Source organism: Otolemur garnettii, unplaced genomic scaffold (genome assembly GCF_000181295.1).
Source record: "Otolemur garnettii isolate 467f Iridium unplaced genomic scaffold, OtoGar3 scaffold00017, whole genome shotgun sequence".
In the NCBI taxonomy this organism is placed as follows: Eukaryota; Metazoa; Chordata; class Mammalia; order Primates; family Galagidae; genus Otolemur; species Otolemur garnettii.
Window position 1 is genome coordinate 2,036,849 of NW_003852412.1, and position 24,360 is coordinate 2,061,208.

Sequence of the window (24,360 nt, forward strand, 5' to 3'; positions counted from 1 at the left end):
AAAAAAAAAAAAAAAGATAACCTGATAGGCCTCTCTTCTTGTAAGATCAACAAAATATTCTGATTTTGTTATAATAAATCACAAAGTAGGGCTTATGGCTATTTTAGTCTCTATCAACAACACATAAATGCAAAGGGAAGGTGCTTACCTTCCAAACTTTCTTGCTCATCCGACGTATAAGCATCCATCTGACTTTGTTCCCGTAAGAAATGAATAACTGCATAAACTAGGTGCTTGATGGATGACATTTTATAGGAGAAGCACTATTCCTTTGACAGAAAATATGAAAAAAAAGAAAAGAAAAATGTTTTTCCATTAAAAAAAGAAATATGAAAACACTAAATTATTTTAAAGAATCAATCAGGAAAGTTATTAATTACAAAGGTAATAAATAACAAGGGTTATAAATACATTAAAAGTAAAAAGATGAGAGTGGACAGGGGTATAATTTTTTTAAGCAAAAAATGAAAAAATTACATAATCTGCCATATTTTCTTTTTTTAAAGAGTCAGGGGAGCACAAAATATTGTTATGGTAATTTATTACACATTTTCATTTATGCCTAGGAATATTAGATCATTTTAAATCTGACTTATGTAAAAATGCTTAAAACACGTATAAGATAACGTTAGAATTTCACAGAGTATCTCACTATATCTTAACAGTATATATGGTACAGAGACAGAAAATGATAGGAATACAGATATAGAAATCTCCCAAAGGCCTCAGTACTAAACTGAGGGAGATCTCATACTGCTGACTAGAAGGTGATCTATACGAAACATCTTCCTGTATTTCATGAGATTTTTAAAAAGTATTAATAATTACACTCAACCTATTTTTGTAGGTTGAGTTATCTGGTGAGGAAGTACATTCATGAAAGGCTAACCGTTGTGTCGTTCTTAATAAAAATGGCACTCTAATTAACAGACATGTCAGGAAATCATTGCCTAAGTCGAAGGGTACTACAAACTGGGCAACGCTGTCTGCAGTAGCTGTGCTCTCGTGGGCAAGCTGGAAGCTCCCGGTCATGTTCATTCACATGGAATACTATCGCATCCAAACAGTGGCGCAGGGCCAGCGGCATTAATGGCTTATTTCCACTAAATCGCATCATCCATCTGTTCCCCAGGTTCCCTAATTCAAAGCCAGGACGTGGTACCCGCCCCTAGAACGTTCATTATTTATGTACTTATTTTAAAGGCAATCTCAGCGTAGGCCATGCGATTACAAGCACTAAATAAGGGCAGAAGGTGAAAACAGAATAGGGGTGGAGGGAGGGGTGGGGAAGAGGTCGGAGGAGAAAGGAGATGTCCAACCTCCTCCAGGTTTCTTCTCTTTCCACTCCCCAGAGCACATCCACCTCCCTCTCCCTGTCTGCCTCCCTCTGGTACCTGGGCGTCGCCTGGGCCCTGACCCGGCTTGCAGCGGGGGCGCGGTGCAGGCCCGGGTCTGGGGCGGCGGGAGACGCACCCTTCCCAGACTGAAGCCCCTTACCCGGAGAGAGGACGCGAGACCACGGCCGAGGGCCCGCAGGCGTCGGAAGCCAGTCCGTCCGGCCCCTGCTCCTCCAGGGGTTGAGCCTGCCTGGGAATCGCAGCACTGGCAGCGGTCGCCCAAACTTCCCCGGAGCCCACGCCGCCGCCCCCTCAGCCCACCCCGCCGAGCACTCGGCCCCGCCCGCTGAGTCTTGCCAGAACCGCCCCAGGGGCGGTGCAGGAGCGCGGGGCGGGGCGCGGAGCGGGGCGGGGCCGGCGCCGGCGTGTGGCCGCCGCACGTGGGAGGGCGCTGGCTGGGCCTCCTCAGTGGGGCCGACCGACGGCTGCGGCGACCGGGATTCCCCGCCCGCCTCTTCCACCCCCGAGCCGACGGACTGCGCGTCTGCCGTCGCCGGCCTCTCGGCGCTCCCATGCTCGCCCGGTGCCTTTCGGCGGTTCGAGGCTTCCACAGGTACCTCCCGTGCGCGGGTTAACCTTGACTGTGTGCAGGGCGGGGTCTACTGCCCGGCAGTGCCATGCGTCCCGGCCCGGCCTTCTCCACCTGCACCGCGAGAAGCTCCTGGGATCCTTCTCCCCGCGGCCGGCTTGGTCCACCCCTGAGGGACACCTGGCGCGGCCACCTGAGGCCACTTCCACCCCTCCGCTCCCTCGGGAGGGTATCCATTCCTCTTTGTTTGGGACTGCCTCTGCCACAGTCAGCGAGACTGGTCACAGACCCAGGCCAAAATGAATGCAGAAAGATAGTCCAGGTTAAAACAAAACAAAACATTTCACGCTTGGCCCATGCAGAACTGCAGCCCTGGCATTAAAAGTATCACAGCTGTAGGCTCAGGAGTAACAATTTTCCTTTTCCCCCTCACTCACTTCATTAACGTTCCAGTCCTTTATCATCCACTCAAGATGCAACCTCTTTAGTTTTGTTGCTTATTTCCGTTCATGCTTTCTAATTTCCTTTTTCTTTTCCTCCTCCCCATTTAAAAAAAAAAATCTACCTCTTGCTGGGGAAAATTGACTTGGCCCAAAATGGAGAAATTATTGTTTGGACACGGCTTTGGACTGCCTCAGCTGCTGTTTTGGATTGCTTCCTAGCTCTCTAACCACACCCCTCTTCAACAGACCAGTAGCAAGATGGTGAGAGAATTAAATTCTTTGCCCTGATGCACTGGCTTCTGAAACAATGCCGCAACCATCCCCATTCCCACATCTTCCTAGAACTGTAAAGCCGAATGAACATTCAGCAGAAAAAAATATGTGTGTTCCTTGTTAGACATCTACAAACTATTTTGGAACATACCAGCATTAAAGATTTTTACAGTTTACAGCTACGCTGGGCGCTGACCACATAAACCTGAGGGTTCAAACCCAGCCTGAGCCTGCCAAACAGTGACAACTACAACCAAAAAATAGCCGGGCGTTGTGGCTGGTGCCTGTAGTCCCAGCTACTTCAAAGGCTGAAGCAAGAGAATGGCTTAACCCCAAGAGTTGGAAGTTGCTGTGAGCTGTGACAGCACAACACAGTGAGACTCTGTGTCCAAAAAAAAGGATTTTTACAGTTTTCTTTTGTACGTTGCCAGTCATCTGTGTCATTGGAGCTTTGTGTTGGTCAGTCCTTATGGTGCATCCAATGGACAATAGCAATTATAAAAAGTTAATGTGATGATTGTGACCATATCCCACGCTGTCTTTTTTTGCTAGTCTCTAGGTTGCAAGTGATACAGCTGTCAAATCAAGCTATACTAACAACAACAACAAAAAAAAGATCTTCACATAATGCCCAAAGCAGTGGGAAGAATGGCATGATTTTTGTTCTCCTTTTTAACTTTTTTTTTGCTATTATGGTAAAATATAAGAGAATTAACCACTTTAATCATTTTTAGGTATACAGTTAAGTGGCATTAGGTACCTTAACATTGTCATGCCACTGTCATTGCTATCTGTCTCCAGAACTTTTTTATCATCACAAACTGAAACTTTTCTACTTGTTACACAACAGCTCCCCATTAACTTCTCCTGGTGACCAAGCGCGTCGTAACCATTAGCTTTGTGTCTCAATGAATTTGACTATTCTAGATATCTTACCTAAGTGGAATCACAATAGTTGTCCTTCTGCATCAAGTTTATTTCACCTAGCCTGGTGTTTTTAGGTTTATCTGTGTGGAAGCATGTATCAGAAATTCCTTCATTTTTAAGGCTGAATAATATTCCATTGCATGTATATACCACATTATTTTTCTCCATTCATTTGTCAGTGGACACTTGGGTTGCTTCCAACTTTTTGCTATCATGAATTACACTCCTGTGCTCATTGGTGTGCACATATCTTATTGAGTCCCTGATTTTAATTATTTGGGATACTATTTATACCTAGAAGTGGAACTTGACAAATCAAATGTTATACTATGTTTAATTTTTGAAGAACCACCATCTTGTTTTCCAGAGTGATTGTGCCCATTTTTATATTCCTATTGTCCATCCACAAAGATTCCAATTTCTCCACACTTTCACTAACATTTATTTTCTGGTTTTATAATAATTATGCTAGGAGTGGCATTGTTTGGCATTTTTGCAAAACTAATGTGACTTAATGGAAGATAGCTGGATTCTTGCTCCTGCATTTAATCTGTTATTTTTTTAAATTGTTTTTTGTTTTGAGTGACTCAGTCTTGCTCTGTCACTCAGGCTGGAGTGCAGTGGCCTGATCATAGCTCACTGTTACCTCAAACTCTTGGGCTAACGTCATCCTCCCCCCTCAGCCTCCTGAATAGTTAGGAATATGGGCATACACCACCATGCCTGGCTAATTTTTTAAAATGTTTAAAAAAATTTTGTAGACATAGAGTCTTACTACATTGCCCAGGCTGTTCAAATTCTGGGATTACAAGTATGAGCCACCACACCTGGCTCTTCATTGCACTGTTTCGTGTTTAAGAAAATGGAGAGGCTCGGCGCCTGTGGCTCAAGCGGCTAAGGCACCAGCCACATATACCTAAGGTGGCGGGTTCGAATCCCCAGCCCGGGCCCGCCAAACAACAATGATGGCTGCAACCAAAAAATGGCCAGGCGTTGTGGCGGGCGCCTGTAGTCCCAGCTACTTGGGAGGCTGAGGCAGGAGACTCGCTTGAGCCCAGGAGTTGGAGGTTGCTGTGAGCGTGATGCCATGGCACTCTACCCAGGGGGATAGCTTGAGGCTCCGTCTCAAAAAAAAAAAAAAAAAAGAAAATGGAGAAAAATCCCACCCCACATTCACATGTTGTTGGAAAGGGGAATATTTTAATAGCTTTTAAAAGATAATCATGGATATTTTTTGCTATCAAACCAAAGTTTGATAAAAGTGGAATCTGAATCTATAACAATTACTTTGTTAACATTAAAATCCATTGATGTATCTTATGGATCCTTTTTGCATAATTTTGCAGCGTCAAACATAGGTCATTTGGAAATAAGTGGTTCCCTGTGTTAGGTCTTCTTAATGTTGAGATATTTCATTATACAGTTTTAAACAATTGCATTCCTTAATGTTTTCATTCATTTCATCAGAAGTCTTCAAGTATTAGGAAGTTTTCAAGCTTATAGTGGCAGATATGATTTTACAGAATTCTAATTTTCACTTGAAATTAGAATTTTGTTATTGGCAACACATACTTTTAATTGTTTTCCTTGAAGTAATAGTCTCACTTTGTTACATTTTTTGACACAATCAATTGCACAAATGCTTTTGAGCAACCAAATCCTGTGGACAGCCATTGCATTCAGGTTTACAGAAGTGCTTTATGTGTACTTGGCCACTCGCACACTTAACAGTCAAGATTTAATAAAACTATAATTTTTACTGTTTTTGTTTGTTTGTTTGTTGTTGTTGTTGTTTTGAGACAGGGCCTCAAGCTATCCCCCTGGGTAGAGTGCTGTGGCATCACAGCTGACAGCAACCTCCAACTCCTGGGCTCAAGCCAGTCTCCTGCCTCAGCCTTCCAAGTAGCTGGGACCACAGGCGCCCACCACAACGCCCAGCTATTTTTTGTTGCAGCTGTCAATGTTGTTTTGGCGGGCCTGGGCTGGACTCGAACCTGCCACCTTAGGTGTATGTGACTGGCGCCTTAGCCACTTGAGCCACAGGCGCCAAGCCAATTTTTACCGTTTCATTAAGGATATTTTAAAGTGGAATTGACATTATTTGGGGGATAAGTGCAGGACAAAAACAATTCCAACCACTAATATAATTTGGTGCCACTGCCTTGGTTTATTCTAAGGTGCCAACAATTTTATCCACCATTGCTTTTTACCATATGTCCATAAAGTGACAAAAATAACTATCATTTTGAAAGATTTTTAACTTCACAGATGCTCTCAAAGGTTCTCAGAGAACCCTCCCCATACATCTACCCCCAAAGTTTGGGGACCAGGTTTTGAGAACTACTGATATGTGGTATCCAGATTCTTTGTTTATGCATGGAAGAAAATAAGTTTATACAAAGCCAGCCTGCAATTATTACATTGTTGTAGACTGCCATAAATTTGTCAACTACTTTGTTACTTAAGAACATTTGTTACAGTTATCATATATAATTATAGTCCTTAACTTAGGGCTTAAATGATTTAATTACAGAATCTGCTCTTTGTTTCAAAATCTGTATCCTCCAAAAAGAGTTAGTACTCCATAGACAACATGGAGGGCCCTTTGTGTTCTTCTGGTGTGTTTTTCCTGCTCGCTCTGACACTTGGGAGTTCATTTTGGTGTTACAGGTATAACTAGGCTTTTGCTTAAATGACTTAAGGTTTCCCTTGGGTTTTCCTTTTGGCAGAGCTGCTGTAACTCCTTCCCAGAGCCACCTTGACAGCTAGGATTATTGATGAGGGTAGCAAGCTCATTTCTTGGGAATAAGTGGACTAGGAATCTGGAGACTGGATTGTAGTTGTTGCTCAACTCACTTTGTGAACTTTAAGTAAATCACTAGTAAGTGATTTACCCCCTTGGACCTCTCTCAAGTTCCTTATTTGTAAAATGAAAAGGGCCAGGCCAAGTGATACCTAAAGTTCTTTTCAACTCTATGTTGCTGTAGCAATTGTACCAGGAGAATTACACCTCAGCCAGGTTGTACAGCATGTGAGAAAATATAATGTATGTTATAGAATGAGGGATGAGTGATTTGGCCAACAAAACAAATGAGAAGGTCAGCGCCTGTGGTTCAGTGAGTAGGGTGCCGGCCCCATATACCGAGGGTGGCAGGTCTGAACCTGACCCTGGCCAAACTGCAACAAAAAATAGCCCAGCAGTGTGGCAAGTGCCTCTATTCCCAGCTACTCGGGAGGCTGAGGCAAGAGAATCGCCTATGCCCAGGAGTTGTAGGTTGCTGTGAGCTGTGATGCCATAGCACTCTACCAAGGGCCATAAAGTGAAACTCTGTCTCTAAAAAAAAAAAAAAAGAGAGAAAGGTGATTCAACAGTATTTAGCCAAAATGATGATAGTTGTGATAGCCCTAGTTTTCTCTTTCAATTAAAACGATGGCTTGCTTTTCTAAAATTTTGACAGCAATGCATATCCATTATTGGAAACTTGAAAAATAATGACAAGGAAAAGAAAATATTTAAAAAATATATACTCCATCTATCCAGAAGAGTCGATTGTTAATAACATCCAAATTCTCATCTATGTACAGATTTTTTTTTTGCAAATATGAGATTACTATGCCAATTATTTTTTTTATTTATTATTATTTTTTTAGAGACAGACTTTTTGTCGCCCTTGGTAGAGTACTGTGGCATCACAGCTCACAGCAGCCTCCAGCTCTTAAGCTTAGGCAGTTCTCTTGCCTCAGCCTCCCAAGTGGCTGGGACTACAGGCGTCCGCCACAACACCTGGCTGTTTTTTTGTTGCAGTTTGGCCAGGGCTGGGTTAGTAGAGAGAGTGACTCTCTCTTGCTCTGGCTGGTCTCAAACTCCTGAGCTCAGGTGATCTACTGGCCTTAGCTTTCCAGAGTGATTGTATTGATGATAGGCATGAGCCACCACTCCCAGTGCTTTTGTCCACTTTTTAATGGAGTTGTTTTTCTCTTGCAACAAAAAATAGCTGGGCATTGTGGCAGGCGCCTGTAGTCCCAGCTACTTGGGAGGCTAAGGCAAGAGAATCGCTTAAGCCCAAGAGATTGAGGTTGCTATGAGCTGTGATGCCACAGCACTCTATGGAAGGCAACAAAGTCTCAAAAAAAAAAAATCAATCGCTTCCTTGATGCCTTTAATATTCAGGCCTTGGAGCTGACTCTAGGACTCACAGATGCTTTTCCCTTCCTGTTGTCTGGATAAAGTTGAAGCAACATTCATCATATTCCTGGTGTCTTCCACATTTTCCCCAGTGGCCTCTCGAGGGGCTTTATCCAGAATCATGTGTGAATTAACCATATCTAGAATATTCACAGTTAACTCGTTCATGTTCTGCATGATACAGATTGTTAATATCTGAAGACTCTTTGCCTCTGTAAAACCTTGAAGGATGCCAAACACTTCAGTATATACTCTGACTGGTAGCAGAGTTGTCTGTTTGGCTTTATCATCAGTTCTGTAAAGAATGCAATTTCGAGCCCTCTCTGCTTGTCTGATTATTCCTACAATGACAACCTGGGAAACTAAAATTCCTCTAAAGGTCTTCTTCTCTGGAGCTGCACTTCCCTCAGATGGTTGGTCACCGCTACCACTGGCCCAACCCTCAGCAGAGATGCTCCCACAGCTTCCAGATCCCCTCTTAGTCATCTTAAGGATAGCTGAGGAAAAGGAGGTGGCGTTTGGTCACCTCAGGAAGCTCCACAGACTGGCTTGACGCTCCACCAAGGGCCCGTACTGCATGCTGGGCTTGCTGACGCAACCAGCTCACGCAACAACATGTAGCCAATCACCTACCAGACTGCTGCCGCCTGCAGCCAATCGGGGCCTGTCCGGTTCTCACTTGATCCCATAACTCTTTGGGGCGTGCTAGTGGTCGCTATGTGTCTTTTTTTTTTTTTTTGAGACAATGTCACTACGTTACCCTTCCCAGCGTGATGTGGCGTCACAGCTCACAGCAACTTTAAACTAGCCTAACCAATTTTCTTGCCTCAGCCTCCCAAGTAGCTGGGACTACAGGCACCGGCCACAAAGCCCAGCTATTTTTGGTTACAGTTGTCATTGTTGTTTAGCAGGCTGGAGCCCGGCTAGAACCCGCCAGTCTCAGTGTGTGTGGCCGGCGTCCTAACCACAGTGGTATGGGCGCCAAGCCATGGTCCCTACATGTTAAAAGTCCCATGTGTAATTTCAAGCCTTTCTTGCTACATTCATAAAAATGCACTTTTACTAGTCCCACCCCATTTATTTCCAAATGCTTCAACTTCTTAAGTTTGAAAGGAATAAAATCACAAAGCCCAAATACCCAGTATCAGAAATAAATATATAATAGTTATCTGAGGACATATCTAGATTTCCAGGTAAACATGGACATTTAACTTTTGGCTGTATATTTTATATAATAGAAAAGGCATTAAATAGGAGTGGTGCCTGTGGCTCAGTGGATAGGTTGCCACTGAGAGTGGCAGGTTCAAACCCAGCCCCAGCCAAACTGCAACAAAAAAATAACTGGGCGTTGTGACCAGCACCAGTAGTCCCAGCTACTCGGGAGGCTGAGGCAAGAGAATCACCTACACCCAGGAGTTGGAGGTTGGTATGAGCTGTGAGACTCTGTCTCAAGACAGAAAGAAAGAAAGAGTGAGAGAGAGAGATGGGGCCAGTGCCCTACTCCTTGAGCCACAGGCACCGGAAGAAAAATAAATAAATAATAGTCTTCTTCTGGTAGTTCCATAATTTCAGGTCTTATATTTAAATCTTTAATCCATTTTGAGTTGATTATTGAATGTAGAGTGAAATAAGGGTCTAATTTCATTCTTTTACATGTGGATATCCAGTTTTCCCAGCACCATTTGCTGGAAAGACTATCCTTTTGTTCATTGTGTGTTCCTAGAATCTTTGTCAAAAATCAGTTAGCCTGGCTTGGTGCCCTTAGAGTGGTTATAACACCAGCCACACACACCAACGCTGGCAAGTTTGAACCAGGCCCGGGCCAGCTAAACAACAATGACCAACTACAACAAAAAATAGCCAGGCGTTGTGGTGGGGCCTGTATTCCCAGCTACTTGGAAGGCTGAGGCAAGAGGATTGCTTAAACCCAAGAGTTTGAAGTTGCTGTGAGCTGTGACACCGCTGCACTCTACTGAAGGTGACAAAGTGAGACTCTGTCTCAAAAGAAAAAAAAAATCAGTTAGCCTGTGTGGTAGCTCATGCCTATAATCCTAGCACTCTAGGAGTCCGAGGCTGGTGGATTGTCTAAGCTCACAGCTTCCAGACCAGCCTGAGCAAGAATGAGACCTTGTCTCTAAAAGTAGCTGGGCACTGTGGCGGGTTCCAGTACTCCCACCACTCAGGAGGGTGAGGCAAAGGGATCGCTTGAGCCCAAGAGTTTGAGATTGCTGTGAGCTATGATACCACAGCACTCCACCGAGGGCTACAAAGTGAGACTGTCTCAAAAAAAGAAAAAATCAACCGTAAATATGTGAATTTATTTTTATTTTTTTGAGACAGTCTCACTATGTCTCCCACTCTCTAGAGTGTGGTGCGTCATAGCTTATAGCAACCTCAAACTCTTGGGCTTGACTAATTCTTTTGCCTAAGTCTCCCAGGTAGCTGGGACTACAGTTACCACAACACCCAGCTATTTTTTTGTTGTAGTTGTCATTGTTGTTTAACAGGCCTGGGTGGGTTTGAACCCAGCAGCTCTGGCCAGTGCCCTGACCACTGATCTACGGGCACCAAGCCCATAGTATGAATTTATTTCTGGGCTTTCTAGTCTGTTCCATTGGTCTGTGTGTCTGTCTTTATGCTAGTACCATGCTGTTTTGATAATTATTTGCTTTGGAATATATTTTGTAGTCAGGTAGTATAGTACTTTAAGCTTTGTTCTCATTGCTTGGAATTGCTTAGGCCAAATGGAGTCTTTTGTGGTTTCATATAAATTTTAGGATTTTTTTTCTATTTCTGTGAAGAATATCATTGGTATTTTGGTATTGCATTAATCTTTAGATCACCTCATATGTTTTCAAAAACGTATAATCAGTCACAATTCCATTGTTGCATGTAAAAATAATAAATGCTTTTATGATTAGACCAGTCTTTTTTTTTTTTTTTTCTGAGACCGAGTCTCACTCTGTTGCACTGGATAGAGTACCCTGGCATCATTGTAGCATGAACCAGTCTTTGTTTTTTGTTCGTTTGTTTATTGTTGGGGATTCATTGAGGATACAGAGAACCAGGTTACATTGATTGCTTGTGTTAAAGACCCTCTTATAATATGTGTTCTGCCCCCAAAACGTGAATCAGCCCCCAACATGAACCAGTCTTTTTTTTTTTTGAGACGGAGCCTCAAGCGATCCCCCTGGGTAGAGTGCCATGGCATCACGCTCACAGCAACCTCCAACTCCTGGGCTCAAGCGAGTCTCCTGCCTCAGCCTCCCAAGTAGCTGGGACCACAGGCGCCCGCCATGCCTGGCCATTTTTTGGTTGCAGCCATCATTGTTGTTTGGCGGGCCCAGGCTGGGGATTTGAACCCGCCACCTTAGGTGTATGTGGCTGGCACCTTAGCCGCTTGAGCCACAGGCGCCGAGCCCATGAACCAGTCTTAAAAAAAAAAAGCAAACTAGTCATTAGAGAGGCCTTGGATTAGAAATTAGGCATTATCATCATACAACAAAACACCCACATGTAAATAAAACAAGCCTAAATATTAAAAAAAGTACTGAAAGAGGACTATTAAATGTACTGAGTGAGTATATTAAATATAGTCCTTAATAATTTACTGAGGACTTCAATTCTGGAAAGTATGCCCCAAATACCAATTAGATGTGCCAAAAGCAATTTATTCATGTTTCTAGGGAAAAATAAAAGTGGAATGTCTTTTTTGAGTTGTGGCTTCCCATGTATGTGAGTAGGCCCTTTACTAATTATTAAGGAACTCCTTGGGCGGTGCCTGTGGCTCAGTGGTTAGGACACCAGCCCCATATATGGAGGGTGGCGGGTTCGAACCTGGCCCTGGGCAAACTACAACATAAAAAGGAACTCCTTGATTTCATTTCAGTTAATTTTAGATGCTCTTTGGTCTCAGGTGGCTTTACGTAAGCCAAGGACAGAATTTAAGAAATCTTTCCATGTTCAGTTCTAATAAATTTATTTAGTATTTGTAATTATTAAAGCCAATTGAGTCATATACAGAATTAGGAGAAATTAATTAGACTATTATCTTTTGTTAGCTATTTTTTAGATCCTGAAAGTTTTCTGTTTCGTTCTTTAGAACTTGGTTAATATGTAACTTTTCTAAAACTTCTGTTTGTCAAAGATATAAATATTTTTTTTGGACCCAGAGTCTCAGTCACCTGGGATTGAGTGCTGCACCGTCATAACTTACGCAGCAGTTCTCAACCTTTGGGTCGCGGGTCAAGCGACCCTTTCACAGGGGTTGCCGAATATCAGATATTTACAATGCAATTCATAACAGTAGCAAAAATTACAGTTATGAAGTAGCAACAAAAATAATTTTATGATTGGGGGTCACCACAACATGAGGAGGGTCCTGGTATTAGGAAGGTTGAGAACCACTAACTTACAACAACCTCCAACTCTTGGGCTCAAGCAATTCTCTTGCCTTAGCCTCCTGAATAGCTTGGACTACAGGTGCCCACCACAATACCTGGCTTTTTGTTTGTTTGTTTGTTTGTTTTGAGATGGGAGGGGGGTCTCACTCTTGCTCAGGCTGGTCTCGAACTCCTGATCTCAGGCAATCCACCTACCTCCACCTCCCAGAGTGTTAGGATTACAGATGTGAGCCACCTGTGCCTGGCCTTCAAGGGCATAAATACTATAAATAATTCTAGCATTATATACTTTTTCATATGTCTTTAGTTTGTTTCTGTTATTTTTTATTTTCATTCATATTTCTTGGAAAAGACACTTGAGGAGCCCTTTTTCATTTGTTTATAATGAAATTTGGAAACAAGCACTTATTTCCATTATAACATTTAAAATAAAATTACCTTTTTCTTTTTTTAAAATGGATCTTGAACATTTTTAGAAAGAGATCATGGTAAATCATTATTTATCCTAGGGAAGCCTTTATGCTTTTGTGAAATTAGTTCTAGGTTTTTTTTCACCTTTATTTTTTATTTGTATATATGGATGGGGGTACAAGTACAATTTTGTTATATTGATGTATTGAATCGTGGTGAAGTCCGGGCCTTCGGTGCATCCATTACTAAAGCAACACACCTCCCTTGTTCTACTTTGAAATCTTACTTACAGAGGAAATTGTACATATTGAGGTTATATGTGCTACTGCTTCCTTTTTTTTTTTTTTTTTTTTTTTTTTCAGTGGTAAGATAGGACTTTTATTAGAATTTAGAAAGGAATACAGAAGAAGTAAAAAGCACCAGCGCTTCTGGAAGGGGGAAAGAACTGAAGAACTCCCTCGTGGTACCGTTTCCTAAATAATATATTTTTATTATGTAATACCAAGATTAGAACATTAAAGTTGCACTGGTCATTCTAATTCATCAATTTTTTATTGTTGTTCTAGCTCCTCTAGACTACCAAATCCTCACTCAATCCCAGGTGACTGAGACTCTGGGTCCAAAAAAATATTTATATCTTTGACAAATAGAACTTTTAGAAAAGTTACATATTAACCAAGTTCTAAAGAATGAAACAGAAAACTTTCAGGATCTAAAAAATAGCTAACAAAAGATAATAGTCTAATTAATTTCTCCTAATTCTGTATATGACTCAATTGGCTTTAATAATTACAAATACTAAATGCTACTTTTGTTGATACAAGAAAGGGGCTATTCAATGAAAGACAACTGATAATACTTACAGCTTTTTCAGACGCTAGAGGCTGCTCAGAAAAAAGGCTAGGATGTCTCCATGTTGAGAGTAGTTATTCTCTCATCTCAAAATATTTGTAGTTGAGCTCATGGCATATATTTTTTGTGAATGGCTGTTTGTAGGATGTGTACTGCGCTACCTTGGCAAGAGAACTTTGAAAGGTCACTGTTTTCATAGGGTTTTCCTAGTGCTCCTAAACAGTTTCTGCCCAATCTAAAAAATTGCTTTCCTATACCAGCAGGTGGAGGCAAGAGCAGTCAAATTGTAGTACTTCGCCTTTCAAGAATGCTGGCATGTTGTGAAAATTATCTACGTGACTCCGAGTTTCTTTATAATATATCTCTCACTTAATTACTTTTCTTCAACAACTCTATTGTTGTTTAGCACTTTCTTTTGATTGGTTTATCACTTGCCTTATGTACTTGGTGTCTTGAACTGAACTTAGTGATCATTTTAAGGGAAGACTAATATAGATTTTTTTATCACTTGTCTACACTCATTGATTGAACAGGTAAAACACATATGCTTTGTGCTAAACTCACTCTTCTACATTTGCCAAGAAATACAAAAATTTCTACAACGTGAATCATATTCCCAAAAAGTTTACATTCTAGTGGAATTTTTTTTTTTGAAACAGAGTCTCACTGTGTCGTCCTCAGTACAGTACTATGACATCACAGCTCACAACCACCTCAAACCCTCAGGCTTAAATGATTCTCTTGCCTCAGCCTCTCAAGTAGCTGGGACTACAGGCTCCTGCCACAATGCCCAGCTATTTTTTTTGTTGCATTTGTCATTGTTGTTTAGCACCCAGGCAGGGGTTGAACCTGCCACCCTTAGTGCATGTGGCCAGCGCCATAACCACTGCTATGGGTGCCGAGCCTCTAGTGGAATTTAAAGGAAAATATTTTCATTCAACCCCTGACCTGGGGAAGCAATGAGTCAGCCTTACTGGTATATTTCCAGCCAAGCTCTAGCTGGCATTGGGTAGTGATGTGGTACAGTATTCACATAGATTTTAATTCCATCAACAAATATTTACTGAGCACCACACACTCCATAGGGGCTTAATTTATAAACATATATTTCTTTCTTTATAGGTAAAAGGCCAAAACAATCAAGAGAAGTGGGGTTTTTTTTAATTTTTCAATACAGATTATATACAACAAGTACTATATAACAATTAACATACAGATCCTGAAACATTGAACTTCAAGAATTTTCAGGTAAAAGTAGCTAATGTAAGTAACATTTCCTGGAATACATTTAGAAGACTTTCTACAAATGCTTGTTGAAGTAAAAGTATGACACTCTAGATCAATTCTGTTAGCTATTTTTTAATGTCTGATAATTACTATTGTTAGAGAAAGAGGAGAATCAAATTCTAAGGTTATTTATATATGTATGTATATAGAGAGTGAAAGAGAAGAACCCCATAATTACAGAAAACAGAAAATAAAGGCTCCAAAATTTCTTGCAAGATGTAGCAGCCACAAATATTTAGTACCATCTTTAAGACATAAACTGCCCATCATCTTAGTACTTTTTCATAGGTAAGCCAGGAGCGGTGGCTCACACCTGTAATCCTAACATTCTGGGAGGTGGAGGTGGGTGGATTGCTTGAGCTCAGGAGTTCAAAACCAGTCTGAGCAAGATGAGACTCCATCTCTTCTAAAAATAGAAAAATCAGCTGAGCATTGTGACAGGGAGGGAAGAGGATCGCCTAAGCCCAGGATTTTGAGATTGCTGTGAGCTATGATGCCAAGGTACTCTACCAAAGACAACAAAGTGCAACTCTTAAAAAAAAAAAAAAAAAAAACCTTGTACGTACAAAAATTCCGATCCAGTTAACCGATTTTGTTTCCATTATCGGCTTGATTATGAAAGTCGGTGAGAAGATACAGCCTGGTCTAACCTATTTTAGCCCCACCACCCATCCTGCCACACTCCATTAAATCCCTGTACCCACAATACCCAGACAATTATCTGGAAAGACTCAGCCAGCTTGGAAGACACATCCTCATTGACATCTCCTAGATTCCCCAAGGTAGAGTTATATGAACTATCTTCCTCCTACCTCATCACTTTATTCATCGAGAGTTTGCTACCTGATACTCTAGTCTGTCTCTATGTTTCTTCCTTACAAGCTCCTGAAGAGCAGTAACTATGTCTTTTTTATTTTTTGGAGACAGAGTCTCATTTTGTTGCCTTCAGTAGAGTGCTGTAGTGTCACAGCTTACAGCAACCTCAAACTCTTGGGCTTAAGCGATCCTCCCATGTAGCTGGGACTATAGGCACCAGCCATAATGCCCAACTATTTTTATAGACGAAATCTCACTCTAGCTCAGGCTGGTCTTGAACCCATGAGCTCAGGCAATCCACTGCCTCGGCCTCCCAAAGTGCTAGGATTACAGGCATGAGCAGCCAAACCCGGCTATTTTTAGAAACAAGGTCTCACTCTGGCTCAGGCTGTTCTCAAACTCATGAGCTCAGGCAAGCCACCGCCTCAGCCTCCCAGAGTGTAGGATTACAGGTGTGAGCCACGGCACCTACTATGTCTTAGTTATCTTTGTAACCACAGTAAATATTTGCTTAATGGTATGACTGAATCAATTAATTTATTTCATGATAAATTCCTTTATAATTATCTTTTTTTATAATACAGGCTGCATCGTAAGCATAATTCCGTATGGTGGGAACAAGTCAGTATCTCCTATCAAGACATCACAAGGAAATAAAGAACCAGCACTTACTACATAGAAAGTTTTCTTAGAAAACTTAAGATGAACTTTATCAATATGAAATGTGGATTATTTGTTTGCTTAAGTACTCTAAGAAACAGTTTGTGTATTGCCCTTCAGGTAGCAAGAGAAAAAGAGAGTTTGTAGGCTACTTCCTGGGAGTGCACTTTTTCAAGTGGTTTATCAATTACCTAAGAACAGTTAATTAAAGGGCTCTGGGAACGAATGAGACCTGGGTACAAAGTGCAGCCATCCAGGTCGACCCAGTTTGAGATGTTTTTACTCTTTGGAAATCGGTGACTAAAATCTGCCCACGCCTACCTGGCCTGTTTTTCAGAGCTGGATGAAAGCTAAAAAAGGGCAGTCCTCCCCAGCCCTTGCAGCAATCCCTCAGGGTGTGGCATAGATAACAAATCAGATGTATGATGGTAAGCTTGTGGGCTTCAACTTCCCTTATTCTCTCTCCATTAAAAGCAGGATGGAAGATGAGGGAGGTGGAATTGGTGAGAAATTTGATGTTTTCCTTTTCTGGGATGTAGTTGCAACATTAGGGTAGCAGAGTGAAGACTATGGACTCTAGGGCAGGCCTGCGTTTGAATCCCAGTTGCACACCTGCCTACTGTGTGACCTTGAGCAACCAACTTTACCTCACTGTACCCAGTGAAACTGGGTTAATAATATCTTCCTCTTGCCTTGTTGAAAGGATTAAATAAGAAAATGCATTTAAACTCTTGGTGTAATGCCTGACATAGTAATAGCTTTTAAATTAAAATGTTAGGGTTGAGCGGCACCTGAGGCTCAATGAGTAGGGCGTCATCCCCATATACTGAGGGTGGCGGGTTCAAACCCTGCCCCAGCCAAACTGCAACAAAAAATACCTGGGCATTGAGGTGGGTGCCTATAGTCCCAGCTACTCAGGAGACTGAGGCAAGAGAAGTGCCTAAGCCCAAGAGCTGGAGGTTGCTGTGAGCTGTCCACCCAGGGGGACAAAATGAGACCCTAGTGCCAGCCAAAAACTGCAAAAAAAAAAAAAAAGTTAGGGTTACGATGATATGCACCTGTCATGTGTGTGCAGGTTTCTAACTGAGGTGCCCAAGTGGAGAGTTTATGAGAAAGATCAAACTTTTGAACATGTTGAATTTGAGATGTCTGTAGGTGTGGAGCACTAGCTAGTGATCTACATGGAACCTTTGGAATTTTTTTTTTTTTTTGAGACAGAGTCTCACTCTGTTGCCCAGGCTAGAGTGGTGTGGCATCAGCCTAACTTAGAGCAACCTCAAACTCCTGGGTTCAAGTGATCCTCCTGCCTTAGCCTCCTGAGTAGCTGGGACTACCAGTGCCCACCACAATGCTTGGCTGACTTTTCTATTTTTAGTAGACATGGGATCTCACCCTCACTTAGGCTGGTCTTAAACTCATGAGCTCAAGGGATCTACTAGTATGACCTCCTAGAGTGCTAGGATTATAGGCGTGAGACACCATACCCAGCCTGGGCAAGGGGTTTTAAGGTGGATATAGCAGAAGGACTAGAAGCAGGGCAGTTGGTGTTTTAGTGAAAGAGGGTTAAACTGGTAGATGAAGTTCACTTTTAACTTTTGTGCAAGCTGAGGCAAGAGTACCATTGGAAGCCCACCTCTGATCTCTTCCCATACCACAAGGGGCCATCTGCACATGTGTATGGAATCCCCCACCTGTATGTCCAAACTCCAACCACATTCTCCCCTATTCATGGCCACTCCAAAGTCCAAGACGTGTAAAAGCCAGTGGTGCAGTTCACTCTCAGGAGAACAGACCCAGGGACCAGGTTTTGGGAGCCATGTGAGTAAGGAATTCTGGAGTCCTGGGTACTCAGCATAGCTGCCTGATGAGGGTGGCACTCCACCTGGGCACAACCCCTCAGCTCTCTGGGGCTGGATGCAGACACAGGAGAGCCAAAGGGGGGCCTGTTGAAGTGCAGCAGTCATCCGAGTCTAAGGGTGGAGCTGTAGGGAAGCCCGTGAGAATGAGAAAATAGGGGATTTGACGGACTGGAGGTCTGAGGGAGATGGAACACTAAGAATCACAAGAGTAGAAAAGGGGGAACTGAAAAGGTTGTGGTTACAAGGTGGAATATCTGATTTTGTCATTTCTAAGCAACATCTCCAAGTGGTGATCAGAAGAACAAACATGAAGAAGCTTAAGAAACTCAAGGGAGTGGTATGGTTCCTCCATCCACTCTTAGGAGTCTCCTGGGATGATCATGGGGCTTTAGGTGGTGAAGACTATATAGCCAAGTCTTTGATAAATGTGAGAAAATATCTAAAGGGTCACTTGGATGACAGTGACAACTAGAGGTAGGGAGTGATATAGCAGGAAGGCAGTGGCCTCCAGGACTAGAATTGCAATGAAGTGATGATTTGGAAACCCCTTTGGGGATTGAGGAGAACATTTACCTGTGTTAAAACCTGGCAGAATGAGGAGCTTGAGAGAATGAGCACACTTGCTAGGGGAGGCGATGGGTTCTCCAGGGGTCCAGGTTTTAACTAAGACCAAGTGGAAAAGCCAGTGCCCTGTGATGAGGTTGAAGAAGTAGGAACGTTTGACTAGCAAGAAACTGGGACTATGAGAGAAATTCACCAGATGGTGGAGCTGAACATTTGGGACAGGGCAGGATGTGTGGCAAGAAAGGATACTCAGAGCAGAGAGAAAACACTAAGTTCATCAGTGTTTGATAGGTCGAAGATGTAATACCAGAAACCTTAAATAATAAAATTTTATAACCTGACCTTCTATCTTGGTAAGCTCAGTGTATAGATTAACTCTTACTGGTATGATAAAGGACATGAAATTTGAACAATCTTACAGAAAAGCCATTTTTCTATTCCAGTCATATTGTCAGTACCTTTGGCCCAACTCCTTGTAGAAAGAACGGAAAGCCGATTCTGTCACCCTGTGCTCCTGATAATAGTGCACACTGGTACCGAGTTCTGTGTAATGAGGATTAGATGAGTGCAAACACCTCAGTAAGAGAGTTCTCCTCTTTCTCTCTCTCTCTCTTTGCCCTTCCTTCCTTCCAGAGAAGACACCCAGCAACCTTATTCGTGAGTGGAAATGAGAAAAGACACCGGTGGGAGGGCCCAGGTAGGACTGAATACAGCACTGTCTGGTGGAATTTCAGGAATGGGATCATCCAGTCAGGGCTGTCCATCTGAACTTTCTGCAGTGGTGAAAACGTTCTCTCTCTGCGATTTCCGGTATAGTAGCGGCCTAACAACAAATGGCTGTTTAGTTTTTGGCACATGCCTGAGGAACTGAATTTTTTATTTTATGTACTTTTAATTCTCTGAAATTTAAATAGCCACATGTGGCCACTGTGTTGGATGGCATAAATCTAGTGGATAAGGTGCAGCTTGGCTGAAGGTTTCAAGGAAAAAGTGAACTAAGTGCCTGAAGAAACAGGTGAGCCCTGGTGAGCTGTGTTCCTGGGCTTTGGCATTGTGGAAATCAGAAAGAAAGGAGCCTCACCTGGGCTTTAACAGTGCCCTGATAAGTTGTCAGGAGAAAGATGATTTAGACAAAACAATGGTTAGAAAACATAGCTTTATGAAGAGTACAAATGAAAATTAGAGGGGAGTATTTCTGATAAAATAGCCAAACAAGAGAAGCAATTAAAATAAACTTCTACAGGAATTCCAGTCTGGGGAAATTGATTTAAGACAGACCTCAACAGCAGCAGAGTTCAAAGCAAATACTAGAAATATTTGCCAAGTATTTCAAAGAATTGGGGCAAACCCAATATATAATACAGTAACACTATGTGGAAAAGAATGGAAAAAATATAAATTGTGGGAAAGTGGAAGTTGTGACACTTAATATAATGGAATTTCACTGTAGTCCTGGCTCTGATAAAACACATTTGGCTGTGTGAATGTTTGTGATGATGAAGGAAGACGGTATTGCTGGATTATTTTAGCCATGTCAGTCCCACCTTGTTTCAAATATGTAATGAGTATCTACTATCTCAGTGCTTAGCAGTGAGCAGTGTGTTGAGGTGGTGGGCCTGTGATGAAAGAAACGTACAGTGGTCATTATGCTTGAGAAAGTCCCAGTCTGGTTTAGAACTCGAAGAAACTAGTTGAAAATATGATAACAGTAATTTAAGTGTCTAAAGTGAATGGTGCAGATGAAAGGTAATAGACGCTCAGAGCTGGGGGAACCGGGATGGCCAAAGCCTTGATGGGAGGAAATGCACACCTTTAAACTATGCTTCAAAAGAAAATGAATCCAGTACGTCAGAACATTTTTGAATGTACATTCCAGAAAATATTTTACAAAAGTTTCAGGACCATAATTCACTCAGAGTAATTGTGGCATGCTCATTTGTCCAAATGAAACTCTGCAACTTTGGTCTCTGTCAAAATCTGTGCAAAAGCTTTCTTCCTTTGCCTAAGTGCTTTGTTTTTTGAGCATAGGAGATTATAGTGCTAATATACTAATGTACTTTCTTATCCATTCCAGTAAGAGAATGGACAGGAAAGTACATTAGTATATTAGCACTATAATCTCCTATGCTGTATTATTTCTTGGTGAGAAATTTCACAGCATTGTGATTTGAAAATTCCTTTAAAGACAAGAGGAGATAGTAATGAAGGTATGGTTAAGACAAAAATAAGGAGCCTGGAAATTTGTGGGAGGAAAAAAAAAGCTAGTGCTTAATGAGACAGTCGGAACCACGGTTTTGATCTAGATTTTCATTTTCCAATCATTGTATGTAGTAACTCCTATAGAAAAAGGCAGGCTCAGGCTATGTTGCCTGCTTTTGACTTATGATAGCTCTTAGATGCAAAAAAGTCGATGAAAATCTTCACCACATTCTCAAAAGTACTGGCACTGCTGCTAAAATGAGTACAGGTGCCCTGGTTTTCAGCCCAGGTGCAGTTCTCCAGGGCAGCCAAGCCACTGCGGGGGAAGCAGATATCAATGTACCAGCATCCAGAGCATTAGATGAGCATGAAGACATAGCAAAGGGGAAGGAGAGGGATGTGAGCAGAATGAAGGTGGAAGAGGGACAGCAGACATAATGCAGAAAGATCAAAATATTTTAATTAAAATTATAAAGAGTCCCCGTCTCCATTCCTTTAATTTGATAACAAGAATTAAAAATCCCAAGGAGAATTAAAGTAAAATTTCAGAAGGTAAGAAAAGAAGGCATTAAAATTAAAAAAAAAATTTTTTTTTTGGTAGAAACAGAGTTTTACTTTATCACCCTCAGTAGACTGCTCTGGTGTCACACAGCTCACAGCAACCTCCAGCTCCTGGGCTTAGGCGATTCTCTTGCCTCAGCCTCCCGAGTCCAGTAGCTGGGACTACAGGTGCCTGCCACAACGCCTGGCTATTTTTTTGTTGCAGTTCGGCCGGAGCCAGGTTTGAACCCCCCACCCTTGGTATGTGGGGCCGGCGCCCCACCCACTGATTCACAGGTGCTGCCCTAGCAGTGTGTTTCTTGTATGCCTCAGCCCCTACCAGCTACACTGCTTCAGCTTTCCTCATTTTCAGTCAAATCTATAGAGAATTGCTTAGGTGTATCTCTCTAGTTCTTTTTTTTTTTTTTTTGAGACGGAGCCTCAAGCTGTCCCCCTGGGTAGAGTGCCGTGGCCTCACAGCTCACAGCAACCTCCAACTCCTGGGCTCAAGCGAGTCTCCTGCTCAGCCTCCCAAGTAGCTGGGACTACAGGTGCCTGCCACAACGCCCGGCCATTTTTTTGGTTGCAGCCATCATTGTTGTTTGGCGGGCCGGGCTGGGGATTCGAACCCGCCACCTTAGGTGTATGTGGCTGGCGCCTTAGCTGCTTGAGCCACAGGCGCCGAGCCATCTCTCTAGTTCTTTACCACCTTCTTAGTCTTTTTTTAATTTTTTCTTTGAGATAGACTCTTGTTATGTCGCCCTAGGTAGAGTGCCATGGTGTCACAACTCATAGCAACCTCAAACTCTTAGGCTCAAGTGATTCTCTTACCTTAGCCTCCCAAGTAGCTGGGACTACAGCCACCCACCATAATGCCCAGCTATTTTTTTGTTGCAATTGTCATTGTTGTTTAGCTGGCCTGGGCTGGGTTCGAACCTGCCAGCCCGGGTGACCTTACCCACTGAGCTACAGGCACCACCACCTTCTTAGTGTTTAATTGTAGTAATCTGCGTTACACCCCTAGAACTCTATAGATACTGCTCTCATGAAAGTCATCAGTGGCCTTCCTATTACTGTAGGCAGTGGACACTCTGCAGCCTGGTTGTACACTCCCTCCCCTTTTTGCTGCTTGCTTTTCACAACTTCCTAGAACCCACTTTGGCCTGGTTTTCCTTCTACCTCATTGATTATACTACAGTTAGATCCTAGTTGTTTTTCTCTTCTCACCCTGCAAACTCCCTTGGGTCAGGTCAGCCACCCTTACAAGTACAATTACTACTTAATCCTAATGAATTCTACTTATATGTTCCATAGCCATTTCAAACTTAGCATGTGCAAAATTGAGTTTCTCTATTTCTCCCTGAAAGCCACCTCTCCCTTGACTCCCTTGACTCTTCACCACCACCACCCTCCTACGTCCATTCAGTACCAAGTTATGTTGATTCCAAGTTACATCTCCTGGATATCTTTTAAATCACTTCACTTCCCCCTATTTCTAGTTTAATATCCTTTCATCAGATGCCCCAAATATAGTAACAGCTTCCCTCTAAAATGATCTCTCTCTTACAAACCTTTCAACTCATTGTGTCTCAGTGATTTCTCTAAAATGTAAATGTTTCACGTGATTAAAACCTTTGATGTTGGTTCTACTATCACCTTCAGAGTAAGGTTGAACATAATGATTCCCAGGGCTCTTCATTTGCTAGTACTTTCTTTAAAAAAAATTCATTATATGAAAAAGGGGAGCAGGAAAGTAATAAGGTAGGCTCAAATTTTCTTTTTTTAAGACAGTCCTACTTTGTTGCCCTGGGTAGAGTGCCATGGCATTGCTTACTGCAACCCCCAGCTCCTGAGCTTTCAAGCAATCCTCTTGCCTCAGTCTTCTGAGCAGCTGGGACCACAGGCATGTACCATGACACACAGCTGGTTTTTCTTTAAATTTTTTATGGAGATAGGGGTCTTGCTCTTGCTCAGGTAGGTCTTCAACATCTGAGCTCAAGTAATCCTCTCATCTCAGCCTCTTAGAAAGCCAGGGTTATAGGTGTGAGCCACTATGCTCAGCCATTTGCTAGTTTTTACTTAACTTTTCAGCTTTCTCTCACCTTATGGCCTTGGGCTTTGAGTTCCTGCACTGTTAGAGATCTTGGTTTGCTCATTGTTCCTTCTAGAAAGTCTTCCTTGACAGCCCCCTTGTCCCAAGATCAGAATGGATAGCTCTTCTGTGGTTTTTCAGAGTTCTCTCTGGTTGCACTCATCTCAATGTGGTCTAGTTGCGTGTTTATCCCTGTGTCCTTTCTAGTATAGCAGGATAGCAAGTCCCAGCCAATTTTTATTGCATCACCATGAGCAGACACACATACAGTACAAACTCATAAACATTTTCTGAGTGAATGACCATAAACCAGTTATTAGAATGTGAATTCTGAATCCCTACTGCCTGCTTTTCAATCCTAGCTTCCTATGTGATGTTGGGTAAGTTACTTCTCTGTGTTTTAATTTTCTCTTCAGTAAAATGAGAATAACCGCAGTATGTAACTCACAGGGTTGGAAGACTGAGAGAGTTAACTACTTGAAGAACATTTTGAGTAGTGTCTAAACACACAGTAAATGTTAACTATTAAATGTAAAATTTTTATTTATAAGATACATACACACACATATGCTAGAGAAAGAGATACACATATACGGTATCAATATTATATTAATTTTTTAATGTTTTAAGAGAGTAAGGGATTGATACCATTATTATTATTATTATTTTAATAGAGACAGTTTCCCTTTATTACCTGTGGTAGAGTGCCATGGCATCACACAGCTGACAGCAACCTCCAACTCCTGGGCTTTGGCAATTCTCTTGCCTCAGCCTCCCGAGTATCTGGGACTACAGGTACCTGCCACAACGCCTGACTATTTTTTGTTGCAGTTTGGCTGGGCCGGGTCTGAACCTGCCATCCTTGGTTTATGGGGCCAGCGTCCTGCCCACTGAGCCACAGGTACCACCTGATACCATTATT

General features: G+C 42.3%; 2 protein-coding genes across 4 annotated transcripts in view; one reads left to right on the top strand and one right to left on the bottom strand.

Annotated features, from left to right (window-relative positions):
- SGTB (small glutamine rich tetratricopeptide repeat containing beta) overlaps positions 1-1,532 on the bottom strand; it is a 46,289-nt gene extending 44,757 nt beyond the window's left edge. Inside the window, exons 1-2 of the mRNA XM_003785874.2 lie at positions 1,498-1,532; positions 149-269 (exon numbers count right to left, since the gene is read on the bottom strand). Of these exons, the coding sequence (XP_003785922.1) occupies positions 149-248 (100 nt within the window). The 5' untranslated portion in view covers positions 249-269; positions 1,498-1,532. The remainder of the gene's footprint in view (positions 1-148; positions 270-1,497) is intronic.
- A 305-nt stretch (positions 1,533-1,837) lies between these two features.
- Positions 1,838-24,360, top strand: part of NLN (neurolysin) — a 101,521-nt gene continuing 78,998 nt past the window's right edge. Inside the window, exons 1-2 of one of the 3 annotated variants that reach the window (XM_023510945.1) lie at positions 1,889-1,950; positions 19,241-19,304. Coding sequence is in view for 1 of the 3 variants with exons in the window: in XM_003785875.3 (XP_003785923.1) it covers positions 1,910-1,950 (41 nt within the window). In the remaining 2 variants the exon portion in view is untranslated. Of the gene's footprint in view, positions 1,951-14,638; positions 14,670-19,240; positions 19,305-24,360 lie in introns of those variants that run through there. The other 2 variants (XM_023510946.1, XM_003785875.3) reach the window with 2 other exon arrangements.